The 17,251-nt window shown below is 48.2% G+C and overlaps 1 protein-coding gene across 12 annotated transcripts in view; it reads left to right on the forward strand.

The window, feature by feature from the left end:
• TTBK2 (tau tubulin kinase 2) overlaps positions 1-17,251 on the forward strand; it is a 314,450-nt gene extending 297,199 nt beyond the window's left edge. For all 12 annotated transcript variants that reach the window (XM_065595339.1, XM_008169904.3, XM_065595338.1 and 9 more), the window contains 2 exons: positions 14,322-15,610; positions 16,679-17,251. In XM_065595339.1, the coding sequence (XP_065451411.1) occupies positions 14,322-15,610; positions 16,679-17,147 (1,758 nt within the window). In that variant the 3' untranslated portion in view covers positions 17,148-17,251. The remainder of the gene's footprint in view (positions 1-14,321; positions 15,611-16,678) is intronic.

The following is a 17,251-nucleotide window of genomic DNA, read 5'->3' on the forward strand; positions in this document are numbered from 1 at the left end:
CTAAGGTCACCCAGGAGGCTAGTGGCAGAGCTAAGAATATTCCCATTCCAGTGGTTTTTCCAATAGATCACATGGTTGCTAATGTGATTCCTTAGTGCTCCTCCCCCCTCTTGTTGTTACAATGGAATGATGATAATGGTCATGCTTTGAAATGTTTGTAGTATGTAGTTGCTAACAGGGCTGTGAGAGAAATCCCATCCATAGTCATGTCCCAAAAGCATGAGTTTTATTACATGGCTGTTACAGTAACTTTAAATGTGTGAGAGAAGAATGGTGTGTCTCTCCTTCTCCACCAGCTGCCCAACCATTCCCTGCAACAGGTAGCCCTCTCCCCCAGCCAACATTTCCAGCTCCACCTCCCCTTCCCATCCCATTAAGCCATTAGTTGGCACTGTAGAAGCTATTAACATGTAAGACATTGCTCCATGCTGCTGTGTATACATATCATAGGCTTACTGGAGCTTACTGGAGGGCTGCACGCCACCTGGGTTATGTAGCCTGTGCTGCACACTGAGCAGGGCCCCTCACTCCCACTGTCCACCCCCAATTGGGACTCTTGCCCCTGCTTCAGCCAGGCTTCCCCAGGTATGCCCCAGGTCCATGCACTCCAGTCCACTCCTCTTCCAAACCAGGTTACACCCCCACATACTCTGGTGAGCCCAGCACCACCACCAAATAGGGGTGATGTGTATTTTAACTATTCATTTTCTGGATTTCAGATGTTTAAATTTGTGTTACCATCATTCCTAACTATCCAGCTCCTAAAAGCCACTGAAGTCCTGTGATATAGAGGTAGTTTTCTGGATAGTAAGCATCTCTCTCTGCACATGTTCTGTGTAATCTATTAGATCAGTGGTTTTAATTTCCTTTCTCCCAAAGGACTGTTGAATGCCATGCACTGTGTTGGGGTAACCCTTGAGCATCTGAGACCTTGGTGCCATGATCTGAGCTGTAGTTTGATCGCTGATCACTTTCTGTGAGCAAAAAAGTTGTAAGAATGTAACAACTTTAAGAAAAGATTTGTATCTTGGGAACCCCAGGGTCAAATGGCCCTCAATGTGGGTCACTGACCATACCTTGTGCCCCCATGAAGCACACCAAATTTCAAGGCAATCTGATTAACTGTACAGATTTTGGAGCACTTAGAAGAGTTGATCTTTAAACAGAAAGCTGGTCTTAAACTTGACTATCACAGAGCTCTTGCTCTGCTATAATGAGGACCAGAAGGGGCTCAGAGTCAGGAATGGTACACACCTGTGGTCCTATATCAATGAGTTTTGTAGTTGGTATTTCTGTTATTCCCCAACTCCATGAATTAAAGCAACAGTGCTCCCTTCTTTTTCACATATTAGTCCCACCTCCACGAAGAAAGAATGCACTGGAATTTGTAGATAAGAAAATCTATAGTTGTTTTTATTTAACTTCTTCTCTTCCACAAAAATTTGTATAGAAGGGGAACATAAGAGATAGGCAGATTAGATTGTAAAAAAATTCAGTAGGGACTGTGGTATTTTAGTGTCATTAAAAATTTTAGTCTCATTAAAAAGCACAGTTCAATACCACTTTATATAGTGTAGTCTGTTTCATACTGTACATCAAATTTCTCTTCAGAGATGTATATAGTAGCAGAGGAAGACATAAAGTGTTCTTCTTCGAGTGATGGTCCCTATTGTATTCCACTGAGGGTTGTGCATGTGCACCATGTGCCCAGAGTTGGAGGAGAATTTGAAAGTAATGTCTGTGGATCTGCGCATGCATTGTGGCTCGCCTCATGCCTCCATCCAAGTTGATAATGGGTGGGGTGGACCAACCGCGTCTCCAGTTCCTTCTTACCACCGAATGGTCCGGATCGGAACTTTGTGTCCTTGTCTTGACACACTTTTAAATAAGATAGTTGTACATAGCGTTAGAATTTATTTTTTAGTAGTTTCTTGTAGTTTTTCTTGTAGTTTTAGTGATTAGTTTAGATAAATTTGAGGGTGTGTTTTTTCTTCACCACAACTCTCTCCCGTCCCCCAGAGCCACGAATGGGTACTGGACTATGCCCAGGCCTCCGGGCTTCAAACGCTGTGCCTCCTGCCTGCACTCCTTCTCAGAGAGCTGCCTCTACTGCTTGGGGGAAGCTCACATCGTGTCCAAGTACAGTATTTGCCAGTCTTTCCCTAGCTACACTCAAGCAGGCTAGGCTCTCTGCTTCTGGAAGCACCTCATGGAGCTTTCCATGAGGCCTTGTTCGGACCCAAGTCAGAGAACCCCCCTCATATGTCAGCCTGAATCAGCAAGGAGCACACCTCCTGCTACCACATCCAAATCCAGTGCTGGCAGAACCACCACCATGGACCTTATGGCGGGGTCTAGTCGGGAGGTAAGGAAGCGTACCCATAAGCATGGGAGTAAATCTTCCTGAAAAGCGAAAAAAGTAGACACACCTTCCACGAATTCTAGCCCTGGGGATGGAGCTCATGCTAAGGCCCACAGGCACAAGAAGAAATTCCACAAATAATGGGATCCAGCGACTCCAAGCTCCGGTCCATTAGTACTGTCATCACCGGCACCCCATAAGATGTAGGATCCTCCAGTTCTGGGAAAAGCAACAGAGGGTCCTGTGGCACCTTTTAGACTAACAGAAGTATTGGGAGCATAAGCTTTCGTGGGTAAGAACCTCACTTCTTCAGATGACTTGCATCTGAAGAAGTGAGGTTCTTACCCATGAAAGCTTATGCTCCCAATACTTCTGTTAGTCTTAAAGGTGCCACAGGACCCTCTGTTGCTTTTTACAAATTCAGACTAACATGGCTACCCCTCTGATACTTGACACCAGTTCTGGGAAAATCCATGGGACTGATACTGGGCAAAGAGAGGGTGCCTCTGACACCTACTGGTCATTCTGGGGACCCTGTTCCTAATACCCCTCCCCCGGAACTGGCTCAGTTTGCAAGAGAACCTTCACCTGCCTCCCCCCTAAGGGATCCTTCTAGCAGGCATTCGGATCCACTGTTAGAGGAAGAACTCCTTAGTCTGGTCCCGGCAGTGCCTCCTCATCTCCGGACAAAGCGGTGACTGCAGCATCCCCCTCTCCTCTGGATGACTTCAGGCAATTTCAGGAACTGTTGTGGAGAGTTGCAGAGGAACTCCAATTCGCCTGGAAGAGATCCAGGATACCCGCATAAGGTTCTGGATATCCTCCATACCTCATCACTGGCCAGAATGGCACTGCCAACAAATGACGCTGTTCTGGAGCCTGTCAGGACAGTATGGCATACTCTGGCCACGTGCACAGCGACACGTGGGCAGCGTTAAGGTTGTGTGGGCATTTATCTTAATTCTGAATTTCCTGGTTTTCAGAAGTTTAAGTTCTTCTTCGAGTGCTTGCTCATATCGATTCCAATTAGGGTGTGCGCGCGCCGCGTGCACGATCGTCGGAGAATTTTCTACCCTAGCAACACCGGCGGGTCGGCTGTGGAGCCCCCTAGAGTGGCGCCTTCATGGCGCTGAATATATACCCCAGCCGACCCGGCGCCCCCTCAGTTCCTTCTTACCGCCCCTGACGGTCGTTGGAACTGTGGAGCGCGGCGTAGCTGTTCTCCACTCTCCCTAGCTTATTCCGTTTATTGATAGTTATAGTTCTAGTTCTAGTTGTATATAGTTAGATAGTTGTTTATTCACTTTGTTAATAGTTGTTATATAGTTAAAGGGGATTAAGGGGGTTGTCTCCCCCTTTTTCCCCCGGCGCGTGGCCGGGCTCATGCCCAAGGCTCCCGGCTTCAAACAGTGCGCGTCCTGCGCTAAGCCTATGCCAACAAGTGACCCGCACGACTCGTGTCTGAAGTGCCTGGGGGAGTCCCATCAGACAGATAAGTGCAAGATCTGTAAGGCCTTCAGACCGAGGACCAAGAAGGAGCGGGACTTTCGGCTTCGGCAACTCCTTATGGAGGCGGCACTTAGCCCGGACGCTCCATCGGCGCGCCAAGCCCCGGCACCTAGCGCCTCGGTGCGCAGTGCCCCGGCGGCACCGACCATTCCGACCACGTCGGACAAGCCTCCACGGCACCGGACCCCGTCAGCACCGCACTCGCAGCAAGTGCCTCGGCGCCGTTCATCATCCCCGGGACATAAAAAATCCCATAAGACGGGGACTGCCGTACTGAAGACGCCGGCTCCCCCGGTGCCGGGGGTAGAGCCGCGTCCGCCTGTGGAGCACCAAAAACAGGTGCCTCCGGCTCCGAGGCCGTTGAGTCCGGTGCAGACAGGATCACCACCGCGACCGGCGGTGATACAGTGCCTCCCGTCGACCCCAGAGACCTTCGCGATGGCGAGAGACTTGATTGCTCTCACGGAGCCGGCACCGCCCCAACCACCGGCACCGTCGGCACCGTTGACTCGTCTGGTCCAGTCCAGGGGGAAACCTGCCTTGATGCGCCCCCCATCGCAGGGGCTGGAACCACGGCACCGGTCCAGGTCCCGAAGCAGGTCCCCATGCCGCTCGCAGTCCCGGCGCCGGATATCACCTCGGCACCGGTCGTACTCGCGGCTAAGATCATCGTCGCGGCACCGTTCTACGTCCCGGCACCGCTATGATCGTCGGCACCGGTCGACATCGAGACGTAGTTCTCGGCACCGCTACGATCGACGCTCGACGTCGAGAGGCCGCTCCCGGCACCGGGCCTACTCAAGATCACATTCCAGGTCCAGGTCGGACTCTCGGCACCGACGCGGTCATCGGCACCGATCCCGATCTCGGCACCATTCGCCGGCACCGCATAGGGACCGTTCATCTCCGGACCGGCACCGTGCGGCACCGTATCCCACGGGAATCGTCTCGGCGCAGTCGGCACCGCCATGGCCATCGAGATCGGTGTCTCGCTCCTCTGAGGACATATCGAGATCGGCATACCCCCCTCAGGGGCAAGCCGAGGAGCAAGATATAGGCCACTGGCAGGAGGTAGCAGAGGACCCTGCTCACGGCCCATCTCACTGGTCTTTCTGGACCCCGTGGGCGTACCATCAGGCGCAAGGGGCTCCACTAACTTCAGCCTCTCGCTCGGGTCACTCTGATAGAAGGGCCCCAGAGTCCACCATCTCTCGCCCTCCTCCAGGGGGCATGGAGGCTTCCGTGCCCGCACCACCTGACGTCCTGGACCCAAGGGCAGGTGATGCTCCGTCCCAGGAACAGGGAGAACAGGACCCTCCCTTGGACCCCTTACCACCGGAGGCATCTTCCTCTTCCTCTCCGGATGAGGCAGTGGCGGGCACGTCGTGCACAGGTCCACCCCCGATAGATCTTCGGGCTCACCAGGACCTCTTACGTAGGGTGGCCCGTAATATGGACCTACAGGCGGAGGAGATAGTGGAGGTGCAGGACCCCATTGTAAATATCCTCTCGGCGGATGCCCCATCCAGAGTGGCGTTGCCCCTGATCCGCACGATCCAGGCTAACGCCACTACGATATGGCAAACTCCTGCCTCTATCCCACCCACAGCGAGAGGGGTGGAAAGAAAGTACTTTGTCCCCTCAAAGGACTATGAGTACTTGTATACCCATCCCCAGCCATGTTCACTGGTGGTGTCATCAGTGAATGCAAGGGAGCGCCACGGTCAACAGGCCGCAGCGCCCAAATTGAAGGAGGCTAAGCGCCTCGATTTGTTTGGCCGTAAAGTTTATTCAGCCGGAGGGCTGCAACTTAGAGCGGCTAACCAGCAGGCGCTCCTGAGCCGCTATAACTTTAATTCCTGGAACTCTATGGGGAAGTTCAAGGAATTGGTTCCCCAAGACTCCAGGGAGGAGTTTGGGGCCTTGGTAGAGGAGGGTAAGAAGGTGGCTCGGACCTCCTTGCAGGCCTCCTTGGACATAGCGGACTCGGCTGCGAGAACCCTGGCTTCAGGTATCGCTATGCGGAGGATCTCCTGGCTTCAGGTTTCGGGTTTGCCTCCGGAGCTGCAGCAAACCTTACAGGATCTGCCTTTTGAGGGACATGGATTGTTCTCGGACAAGACGGACTCTCGTCTGCAGAGCCTCAAGGACTCGAGAACAATCATGCGCTCCCTGGGGATGCATGTTGCGGGTCCCCAGCGCAGACCATTTAGGCCCCAGCCTCAACGTTTCTACCCCCCTCCACCTCGTCAGAGACAGGACTCTGCCAGAAGGCGGGGGCGAGGTGGTAGGAGAAGGTGGACTGGCCCTCAACCCGGTCAGAACCAGGGGCCACCAAGGCCACCTTCAGGCCCCAGGCAGAACTTTTGAAGGTGCGGTCGAGGACGGCGCCCCAGTCATCCCCCAGGATCCAGCCCCCTCCTTTCGGGATCGCCTTTCCCATTTCCACCGTGCTTGGTCCCTTATAACCTCGGACCGTTGGGTCCTTCGCACGGTAGAGAGAGGATACGCTATCCAGTTTTCTTCATTCCCCCCCTCCCACCCCCCCTCCCCGTCCCTCTTCAGGGACCCTTCTCACAAGCAACTTCTTATACAGGAGGTTTCCACGCTCCTATTGACGGGGGCCATAGAGGAGGTTCCATTAGAGTTAAGGGGCAGGGGATTTTATTCCCGCTACTTCCTGATCCCCAAGTCCAAAGGGGGTCTGCGACCCATCTTGGACTTGCGCGGACTCAACAAATTCATAGTAAAGTTGAAGTTCCGCATGGTCTCTTTAGGGGCCATTATCCCTTCCCTCGATCCTGGAGACTGGTTCGCCGCCCTCGACATGAAAGACGCATACTTTCATATCGCAATTTACCCGCCTCACAGACGCTTCCTGCGATTTGTGGTAAGCAAGGTGCACTACCAATTTGCAGTCCTTCCCTTCGGCCTATCCTCGGCCCCAAGAGTGTTCACGAAATGTATGGCTGTCGTGGCAGCATACCTTCGTCGGCAAGGGATACAGGTGTTCCCGTACCTAGACGACTGGCTGGTACGCGGTCGCACCAAAGAGCAAGTTCGAGCTCACGTTCACATAATAGTGCACACATTCAACGAGTTGGGCATCCTACTCAACAAGGACAAATCCACTCTAGAACCTACCCAGAGAATAGAATTCATCGGCGCAGTCCTAGACTCCAGACGTGCACAAGCCATCCGGCCAGACAACCGCTTTTGTACCATCACGAGCCTTATTCAAGGGCTCAAGGCCTTCCCAACTACCACGGTGAGGTCGTGCCTCACCCTGCTGGGTCACATGGCTTCCTGCACGTACGTAACCAGGCATGCCAGACTTCGGCTTCGCCCACTCCAGACCTGGGTGTCATCGATATACCGCCCACATCGGGACAGCCTGAACATGGTGGTCACGGTCCCGAACTCGGTCCTGACCTCCCCCACCTGGTGGCTAGATCACAATGTGGTTTGCGAGGGGATGCCATTTCACGCCCCACAACCCTCTCTGCACCTGGTCACAGACGCTTCATCTCTGGGTTGGGGCGCCCATCTCAACGAACACCATACCCAGGGCCTGTGGACTGCACCACAGCTAGCTCTGCACATCAATGTTCGGGAACTGATGGCGGTGCGCCTGGCGTGCCAGGCATTTCTCAATCTCCTACGTGGCCGCTGTGTGTTAGTTCTCATCGACAACACCACGGCCATGTTTTACATCAACAAGCAAGGAGGAGCACGTTCGTCAATTCTATGCCAAGAGGCCATTCGCCTGTGGGACTTCTGCATCGCCCACTCAATCCATCTCACGGCATCGTTCCTCCCTGGAGTCCAGAACACTTTAGCGGACCGACTCAGCAGGTCCTTTCAGACGCACGAGTGGTCTATCCGTCCGGACATCATACATTCCGTCTTCCAGAAGTGGGGGTTTCCCCAGATAGACCTGTTTGCATCTCGAGACAACAGAAAGTGCCACGTGTTCTGCTCCCTGCAAGGTCGAGCTCCGGGCTCCCTCTCGGATGCGTTTCTCCTTCCCTGGAAAGACCACCTGTTTTATGCCTTCCCTCCGTTTCCTCTGGTCCACAAGGTACTGCTCAAATTGCGCAGAGACCAGGCACAGGTAATTCTGATCGCTCCAGCGTGGCCGAGACAACATTGGTACACCACACTGTTGGAACTCTCGGTTCAGACACCGATCCCGCTTCCATTATGTCCAGATCTCATCTCTCAGGACCACGGCCGGCTGCGTCACCCCGACCTGCAATCTCTTCACCTCACGGCGTGGCTGCTCCATGGTTCACCCAGGCAGAGCAACAATGCTCACTCTCGGTCCAACAGATTCTGTTGAGCAGTAGGAAGCCCTCAACACGAGCCACGTACTTGGCCAAGTGGAAGCGGTTCTCCTGTTGGTGCGAACAACGAGCCACGTCCCCGTTACAGGCACCTATTCCTCTCATATTGGAATATCTCCTCTCCCTAAAACAGCAGGGGTTGGTGATATCTTCAATTAGAGTTCACCTGGCCGCTATATCAGCCTTTCACCCAGGGGAACTCGCGTCCTCGGTATTCTCTAACCCGATGGTCGCTAGATTCCTCAAGGGCTTAGACCGGATGTACCCACAACAACGTCAGCCCGTTCCGACGTGGGACCTCAACCTGGTTCTCTCCAAGCTCACAGGTCCTCCATTCGAGCCACTGGCCACCTGTTCACTTCTGTACCTATCCTGGAAGACAGCCTTCCTCGTAGCCATCACCTCAGCAAGGCGCGTTTCTGAACTCAGGGCGCTTACATCCGAGCCCCCTTACACAGTTTTCCATAAGGATAAAGTGCAGCTTCGTCCACATCCTGCCTTTCTCCCTAAGGTGGTTTCTCCATTTCATATCAACCAGGATATATTTCTCCCGGTCTTTCATCCTAAACCACATGCTACTCGCCAGGATCAATGTTTGCATTCTCTGGACGTACGCAGGGCCCTGGCTTTCTATATTGACCGCACAAGGCACTTTAGAAAGACGACGCAACTCTTCGTTGCAGTGGCCGACCGAATGAAAGGCTTACCGGTCTCCTCACAACGCCTATCCTCCTGGATTACGTCTTGCATCCGGACTTGCTATGACCTGGCAGGTGTCTCAGCACCGCACCTCACCGCTCACTCCACGAGGGCCCAAGCTTCCTCGACTGCTTTCCTGGCGCAAGTTCCGATCCAGGACATTTGTAGAGCTGCGGTTTGGTCATCAGTCCACACATTTACAGCTCACTATGCACTAGTGCAGCAGTCCAGGGACGATGCTGCATTCGGATCAGCGGTTTTGCACACAGCAATGTCTCACTCCGACCCCACCACCTAAGTTGGGCTTGGGAGTCACCTAATTGGAATCGATATGAGCAAGCACTCGAAGAAGAAAAGACGGTTACTCACCGTTGTAACTGTTGTTCTTCGAGATGTGTTGCTCATATCCATTCCAAACCCGCCCCCCTTCCCCACTGTCGGAGTAGCCGGCAAGAAGGAACTGAGGGGGCGCCGGGTCGGCTGGGGTATATATTCAGCGCCATGAAGGCGCCACTCTAGGGGGCTCCACAGCCGACCCGCCGGTGTTGCTAGGGTAGAAAATTCTCCGACGATCGTGCACGCGGCGCGCGCACACCCTAATTGGAATGGATATGAGCAACACATCTCGAAGAACAACAGTTACAACGGTGAGTAACCGTCTTTTGCTGAACTTAGATGTTGTGGAAGGGCATGAGCTATCATTTGGCAACCTTAACTCCATGTTAACAAAGCTTTTTGCCATTTAATTTCCTAGGTTTTATAAAACAGAAATAGAAATACTTGTTGGTGGGAGTTAGTGGTCATTTAGGCAGTTGTAGTTCTCACCTAGGCTTACAGTTGATTCGCTACTGTGGCTAGATAATAATCAAAACACCTAGGCTGCATCTACATTGTGGACACTATACCACAGGGGTGGTCAACCTTTTTGACCAGAGGGCTACGTCTGGATATGGAAATTGTATGGCGGGCTTGGAGGTGGGATGAAGACCCTTTCTTTTGTGGGGAAGTTGAACTATATATATTTTGTTGGCCTCTCTTACCTCGGAAGGGGGTGAACTCAACTAATGACCAGGTGGAATGGCTGAATCGCTACCTACCAAAAGTGGACCTCCCCAGTGTTGGAGTGATTGCTGGTGAGGGATGCTGAAAACGGAGGAGAGGTGGAACCCAGGGACCAAACAACTATGCAGCACCACTGATAAGCCCAGTCCCCATTACAAGCTCCTTTGGATTTTATTAAAGCCATGTCTGAAATTGCAGCAGCCTTGTTCAGGAAAGTCTTCTGCATGATCAGCTATTTAAATCACTTGCAAATGTGGATAAAGTCTAAAGACCAAGCTCTGAGGAGAGTCAGTGGGACAATAGGCATTTTTGACCTGGGTTCATGGTGAATCACAAAATGAGTGCTTCCTTTCCCTCTGAGCACTTGAGCCATGTGGGTTTGCTAATGAGCTCAAGGAAGGATATTTCCATTCAAGGAGAGAATTGTGCAGCTATAAACCATTTAGCAGTTCTAATTCTATGGTCCTGCTCAGTCACCCAGAGAGCTGTTCTCTCCTTTTTCAGCATGATGGTATCCTGTCACATATTGCTCTTATCTGGTGGCAAAACCAATAGGATCTGTTGAAAGGCTTCCCATTCCAAGGGCAAAGCAGGCTTCACATCACAGCCAGTGTAGCCTGACAGTACAATTCTGTTGACTCGGAGAGTACACTCAGAGAGAGATTTTCCACATAAACAGACTTGAACTAAGGATGGTTAAAATATCACTACTGTCCTTTTGGAAATCGATGAAGGGAAAGAATATTCTCATAAAAATAGACAACACAGTGGTGGTTATCTCTCACAGGGGACAAAACAACCCAAGTCTTCTAAGAGAAAGCCATCTTTCTCTTCAGATAAATGGAAGAGTACTCAGTAAAACTCTCTGGATCCCAGGTGACTTGAATTGCGAAGGAGACTGCTTGTTAGGTCAAAAATGTCATCCAGGGATTGGTCTCTTCAGATAGAATTTTTTCACAAGATTTCTGAACATTAAGGACTCCCATCTATGGACCTGTCTTCAGCAAAATAAAATATTAAGCTGTTTTCATTACTGTGGCATGTATCCATTTCTAGGGTCTCTAGAGTATGACACATTTGCCATTCCATGGAACACCAACCTTGTTTATGATTTCCTCCTGTATTGCTTGCTTGGAAAATACTTAAAAATAAAAAGGCAATTCTTCACTGGACCCAATTGATTCTTTTGGCTTTGGAGAGGCCACGTAAGACCTTCTTTATTGACCTTCTGAGCCTCTCTCTCAGGTGGCTCAGTTCCCTCTCCTCTTGTGTCCAGATCTGCTAAAATATGGACAAATGTTGCAGCCAAATCCAGAAGCCCTAAATCTCACAGCCTGGTTTGTGACAGGGCACTTCTGAATGTGTTGAGGATTTCTGATAAGGTGGGTCAAACTATGCCCCTCTCTCACAAGAGAGCAGATCCTCCATTGCCTGCTATTTAGTATAGTCTATTTTCTCAGCATGGTGTAGGGCTAGAGGGTTTCATCCAAGAAGGGCAGGGTCCCATTTGTCTTAGACTTCTTTCAAGAGGGTTTTCGTAAGAGTTTAGCTCCTAGTTCCTTAGAGGTACAGACATCAGTTCTTAGTGCCTTAAGGAACTCCATGCATGGAGGAGGGGAGGGTCCTTCTTCTAGTATCTTTGGTCCTCACAAAAATCTTCTTTCTTTAGTTCCTCCCAGGTCTTGTAGCCCTTTTGAGTTTTAGTCTTATTTTCAAAAATTATATGAGAGCATCTATTGCATCCTTTTTAACATTGTTGTCATTCAGCTTGCACTTCCTGAACCTTAAGGCAGTGGCTTTGACAGCAATCATCTTTGCTTAGAAGGTAGGGGGACAGCAGCTCTATTTCATGCTCCTGCATATTTGATTTAATTTGGACCAGGACATTGTTTGGCCTATCTTCTTTTTCATTTCTAGGAAGAAAATTCTGGCAAAACCTACCATCAGAGGGTTCTGAAAATGTACGTGACTGAGTTGGATTCTTTTAGAGAGAGAGTAGATTCATTTTTGGTCCTGCTTGAATGATCTAGAAAAAACCTCCAAGTTTCTTCATATTTCATAGCTAAATGGATCAAAATCTGCTTCCATAGGAGTGTACAGAATAACAGAGATCTCTTCTCTCCTCAGGATTAAATCACACTCAACCTGCACAGTCTTTAGGTCTCCTAGACAGAGAAGAGTAAATAAACTTTTATAAAGTGACTAGATGGTATTTCCTCCACCCCTTTACAGAGGTGGGCTGTATGTTCAGGTGAACAGCTCCAGTTTTCAGACACAGAATACGTAAAGATGTGATCCCTTAGAGAGATCAATCGGAGACAGAGAGGGAATGGGAGAAAGAATGGTTTCATTTTCTTGACCCTAATGTCCTTTTTTCCTTTTCCTTTACACTTTGAGTGCTTGCTAGGGTATTGTTGTTTAAAATGCAAGTTCTGTGCAGTAGTGGACCCAGTCATGGAAAGGCAAATTTTATTCCTACTTCCCCTTTGCTTTTTGAGATTGGATCAGTACAGCACAAATCCCCCCTCCCACCTGAAAGATCCTGGATTTTTCCTTGAATCCTGGAGTAAAAAAAGCACTTCTCACTCAAAAATGGAGATAATGTTTCTTTCATATATTAAAGACTCAAACTAAGATAAGAGAAGAAGTGAGGACTGTCCCCGAGGGTGTGAATACTTTTTGGTTTGATTGGTTGTCAACATGCCATTCTGATTCAGTTAACAAGAAGAGCCCAGGACTGTGCATATCCAGTCCCTGAAAGTAAATTAGCAGGTAAATGAGAAAAAAGTTTCCCTCTTGCTGCAGAAGGACTCCAGACATCTGAGTGTGGGTTTTCGCTTGCTCCGTTGATCCTAGCAAATCCTCTGTAAGAACAGTAGATACAGCTTAATCAGTCCCATTTGGGAATTCTTAGGATGCCTTCCTTGCTGGGCTACTCCCTGCTTTCTCTCCCTCTGCACTCAGTGAAAACCCCATTTTCTCTGCCCTAAAAGTAACAGAAAAAATGCTTGACTCTCATGCTGTCTGTGAAACTACAAAGAACCTGCTTTGCAAATCACTGCTACTCTGAGACCAGCTACACAGTGGTGTATAAAAACCACGTTGCAAGCCAGACCTCCCATGTCTAGCTTGCCCAACCCGGCCTCAAGCCCAAATATGGAACAAAAACCCAAAAGTGAGGCACATTAGAAAATCAGTGTAATAAATCTCAGAATGATGTGGTAATAATTTCCTTAACATAAATAACATTAATTTCTGTAACTTCAGTATCATGATGCAGCATGGCTAATGTTCCATATTTTTCCTGTGAATAATTTACAACATCAGTTGGATGTTTGTATTTGATGAAAGTAAGTTTGACCCTATAATGATGGATGTTTGTTACATGAGGACTAATAAGAGGATGTACAAAAGGAGTGAGAGTCTCCATGCAGCTGTTGAATTCAGATTCCCCAACAGGGTGCATGTCACTATCAAATCCCAGTTTGCTTGTTTTTCATGGAAGTAGATTGAATACCACCAGTATTAAATGTGAAATGAGTTCCTGGGACCTAATGGGTGAGTTTGATTTTTACCAGCCAATGGTGTCACTATGCTAATTATGCTAAAAGCCCTTTGAGCTCTCCAGCACTTTAAGACTATTTCTGCAGCAAGTGCCAATGAAGTGTCTGTGATATAAAATTGCAGATTCCATGGCAACTGTCATCAGCTTCAACTTCCAGCAGAGGTGAATCCAGGAGACTTTTGTGGCCAGACTCACATTCCATAATCATTTCCACTGCTGATGAACATTACAAGCTCTGACTATATGTTTATACACCATGGTGACTCAATGGGAACTATCTGCTGCCTTGACCAAAAATCTCACTTCTTTAATCCTAGCCTATGAAATACTGTTCATCATCTTCCATCCCTGACTGCAAGGTTTTGTAATTTTTATAGTATAGCTTGTTAAGGATTACTTTTTACTATGAAGTTGAATGTGTAAAACTTTTATAAAAATATGCAAAATTGTATAAAAATAACAAACAAAACGTAGTTTACTCCTTAGGCTGGCTCTGTTCTCCAGCAGGGTTCTTAGTGAATGTGACCTTTTCAGCAGAGATAATGCTTGTTTTCACATGCCATACATTTTGTCCAAGGATGGTAGAGAATTTTATTTTCTAGTTCTGTAAATCAAATGTCATTTATGAAATTAGCTGTTACTTTTCCAATATGAACATAATGATTGATGGGAACAATAACACTTTGAACATACAGTATCAAGTCTGCATTTTAAAGAATATGATCTGTATAAGATGATATTCCTATCTTTTAATTTTTCCTTTAATTTTCCAATATAGATAACAGTACCCAGACCATCAGTGGCATCCACCCAATCTGCCTCTGAGAGCTTTCATTATGGCCACCAGCTAGAGAAGAGGGACAGAAACACTCATCCTATGGAACACACTGTGGAATTTTCCTCTCCTAAGGAGAATTTGCCTGGATTGGTAGTGACAGAGGATGTACTTCCCACTAGTACCAGCAGAACAGATCTGGTACTTCAATTAAATCATATCAGCCATGAGGTGCTTGAGAGGGAATGGCACGTCAAAGAATGTGTCAGACTCATAGACTGTGGCCAAAAGGACCTACTTGAACAATGTAGCAGTAGGGAGGAAGAAAAAGAACCTGGAAATCTCACTGTAGAAACTGAAGAAGGAAGGCTTCCAGTGGTTTCTGAGGATGCCCTAAAAATGTCTCACAAAGGGCAGAGTTGTTCTCCACCAGGGAGCTCAAAATTAGTGGAGGGGAAACCTCCAGCTGCTATTGAATCTACTGATGAATCACAGCCAAGGACTTCCTGCTTGGTGCCAAATTCAGATGCAAACTATGAGGTACTGAAGTCAGCAGCAGCTGAGACATCAGAGGTTTCACCATCAAGAGTCATAGACCTATTTGCTGATAGACCAGAACATCAGATAGTAGTAGTGCAGGAAAATGGTTTCCATGATAATGAAGAAATTGATTATAGTGAAGACTTGGAATTCCACCAGATGGACCTTGCTACATTTTTTCACCAGGAGGGCAAAAGAGAGAAAAATGTCCCCAGAAATGGAGAGCTGTTCCATTGTATTTCCGAGAATGAGAGTTCTCATCAATCTAAGAAAGACGTGGTTAGGTCACCCTTTGTAGTCAGACAAAGTCGCATACCAGTTTTAGCACAAGAAATAGACTTGACATCAGAGTCCACTTCTCCTGTTTCAGCAAAGGAAAAGCTTCTCCTAAAGAAGGCCCATCAGACAGATTTGGTCAGGCTACTTGTGGAAAAGAGACAGCTCAAGTCTTTCCTTGGTGATCTCTCAAGTGCCTCTGACAAGTCACTGGAGGAAAAAGTGGCTGCTGCTCCTGTACCATTTTCAGAGGATGACGTCTTATCCTCCTTTTCTAGATTGACACTGGACACTCATTTGGGCAAACAATCTGAGGATGGCTCTTTGTCACCAAGCAGCTCTCAGTCCAGAAAGAGCAAGATTCCAAGGCTAGTATCCTGGGCTACCACTGATCAAGTCACCAGTTCAACCTCAGCTCAATTCTTTCCTCGTCCACCCCCAGGAAAACCACCAACTAGGCCTGGGGTAGAAGCCAGGTAATACAGATAAACTAGAAATACGTATTTTATTTTAAAATAGCTTTGATCTAGCTTGCAAAGAGTATTGTCTGATTGTCCAAAACTTCGGTCATTTGTAAAATGATTTCTTTTTAAAAATCCTGGATTTAAGTGATCTGACCACAAAAAAGCATTTGAGAAATATCTTAACTGTTTTTTTTTAAATCTTTAGCTTTAACACGTCAGTTAGATATTAATAATATCTTGAAGTGTTACAGAAGGATGTGACAGCCTTCCAGTGAACTCTCCAATAGATACGGATAGCCAGAATTTTCAAACCTGGGTTCCTAAAGTTATAGCTATATTTAGACACTTAAATAAAAATGACCTGGTTCTCAAAAGTGCTGAACACTCACAAAACCCATTACCAAAGCACTCTTATTTAGAAGCCTAACAGTTTGAAAATTTCGATGAACAATATTTAGACATAATTGGTTAGGATCAGATCATGGCTGATTATGCACAGGAATGAAAAGGAGCACAGAGAGGATTCCAGAAGCTCTTCTTCACCCCTGGACATCTATGCATGGGCAGCCATAATCCTGTTCCGTGTATGAGTAGACTACAAGTATAACGGGAGTGTAGGTGTCACTAGTGATGCAATACCCTCTGAAGGAAGGTGTAGTAGGATGGCTTTGCCCTCTTCCACACTGACAGACTGCAGCCACAGTGGGTAGACAGGGAGTGTACGCTACCCCTCCAAAAAAGGAGTTGATAAGCACCACCCTTCAATATGCTCCTTCCAGTATTATCAGTAAAATAAGTATGCCTGTATGCACTTTGACACCTCTGTCTAGTACTTATAAACACATTCTTGTTATGTGTTGGGGGTTACACAAACATGGGTACTGTGTCCATTTGAACTGGACACAAACCAAAACCCTAGATCCAGATACCTCTGAACTTTAGGTAAGTTCAGATCCAGATGTGAACTCTGCAGATAAGGCCCATCTCTAGTTTCTACTTATATTATGTTTGTGTATATTCATTGTAATGGACAAAGCACAATAAAATGGTGGAAATAATCTCTCTTCATTTCTTTTTAAGATTACGCAGGTACAGAGTTCTAGGGAGCAGCAACTCAGACTCAGACCTCATCTCTCGTCTGGCTCAAATCCTTCAGAATGGATCTCAAAAGCCAAGGAGCTCCACCCAGTGTAAGAGTCCAGGATCGCCACATAGCCCAAAAACGCCACCTAAAAGCCCTGTCATCCCTCGACGCAGCCCCAGTGCCTCCCCTAGGAGCTCTTCCTTACCCCGTACAGCCAGTTCTTCACCATCCCGGGCTGGACGGCCCCACCATGACCAGAAGAGTTCATCCCCACACCTTGGGAGGAGTAAATCGCCTCCTAGCCATTCAGGCTCCTCATCCTCTAGGAGGTCCTGCCAACAAGAGCACTTCTGCAGCAAACCAAGCAAGAATGGTCTAAAAGGATCCAACAGCTCCTGCCACCACTCCCCAAACACTAAAACCCCCACAGGAAAGAGCAAATCGGCTAGTAAACTTAGCAGATAGGAACTGAGCCTTGACAGGTGTAAAAGCCTTCTTGTAATTTGATGCATGTTGTGTCTGTGTACTGTGTATTTAAACAAAAAAAAAAAAACCCAAAAAAACAAAAA

Source organism: Chrysemys picta, chromosome 4 (genome assembly GCF_011386835.1).
Source record: "Chrysemys picta bellii isolate R12L10 chromosome 4, ASM1138683v2, whole genome shotgun sequence".
NCBI lineage: Eukaryota > Metazoa > Chordata > Testudines > Emydidae > Chrysemys > Chrysemys picta.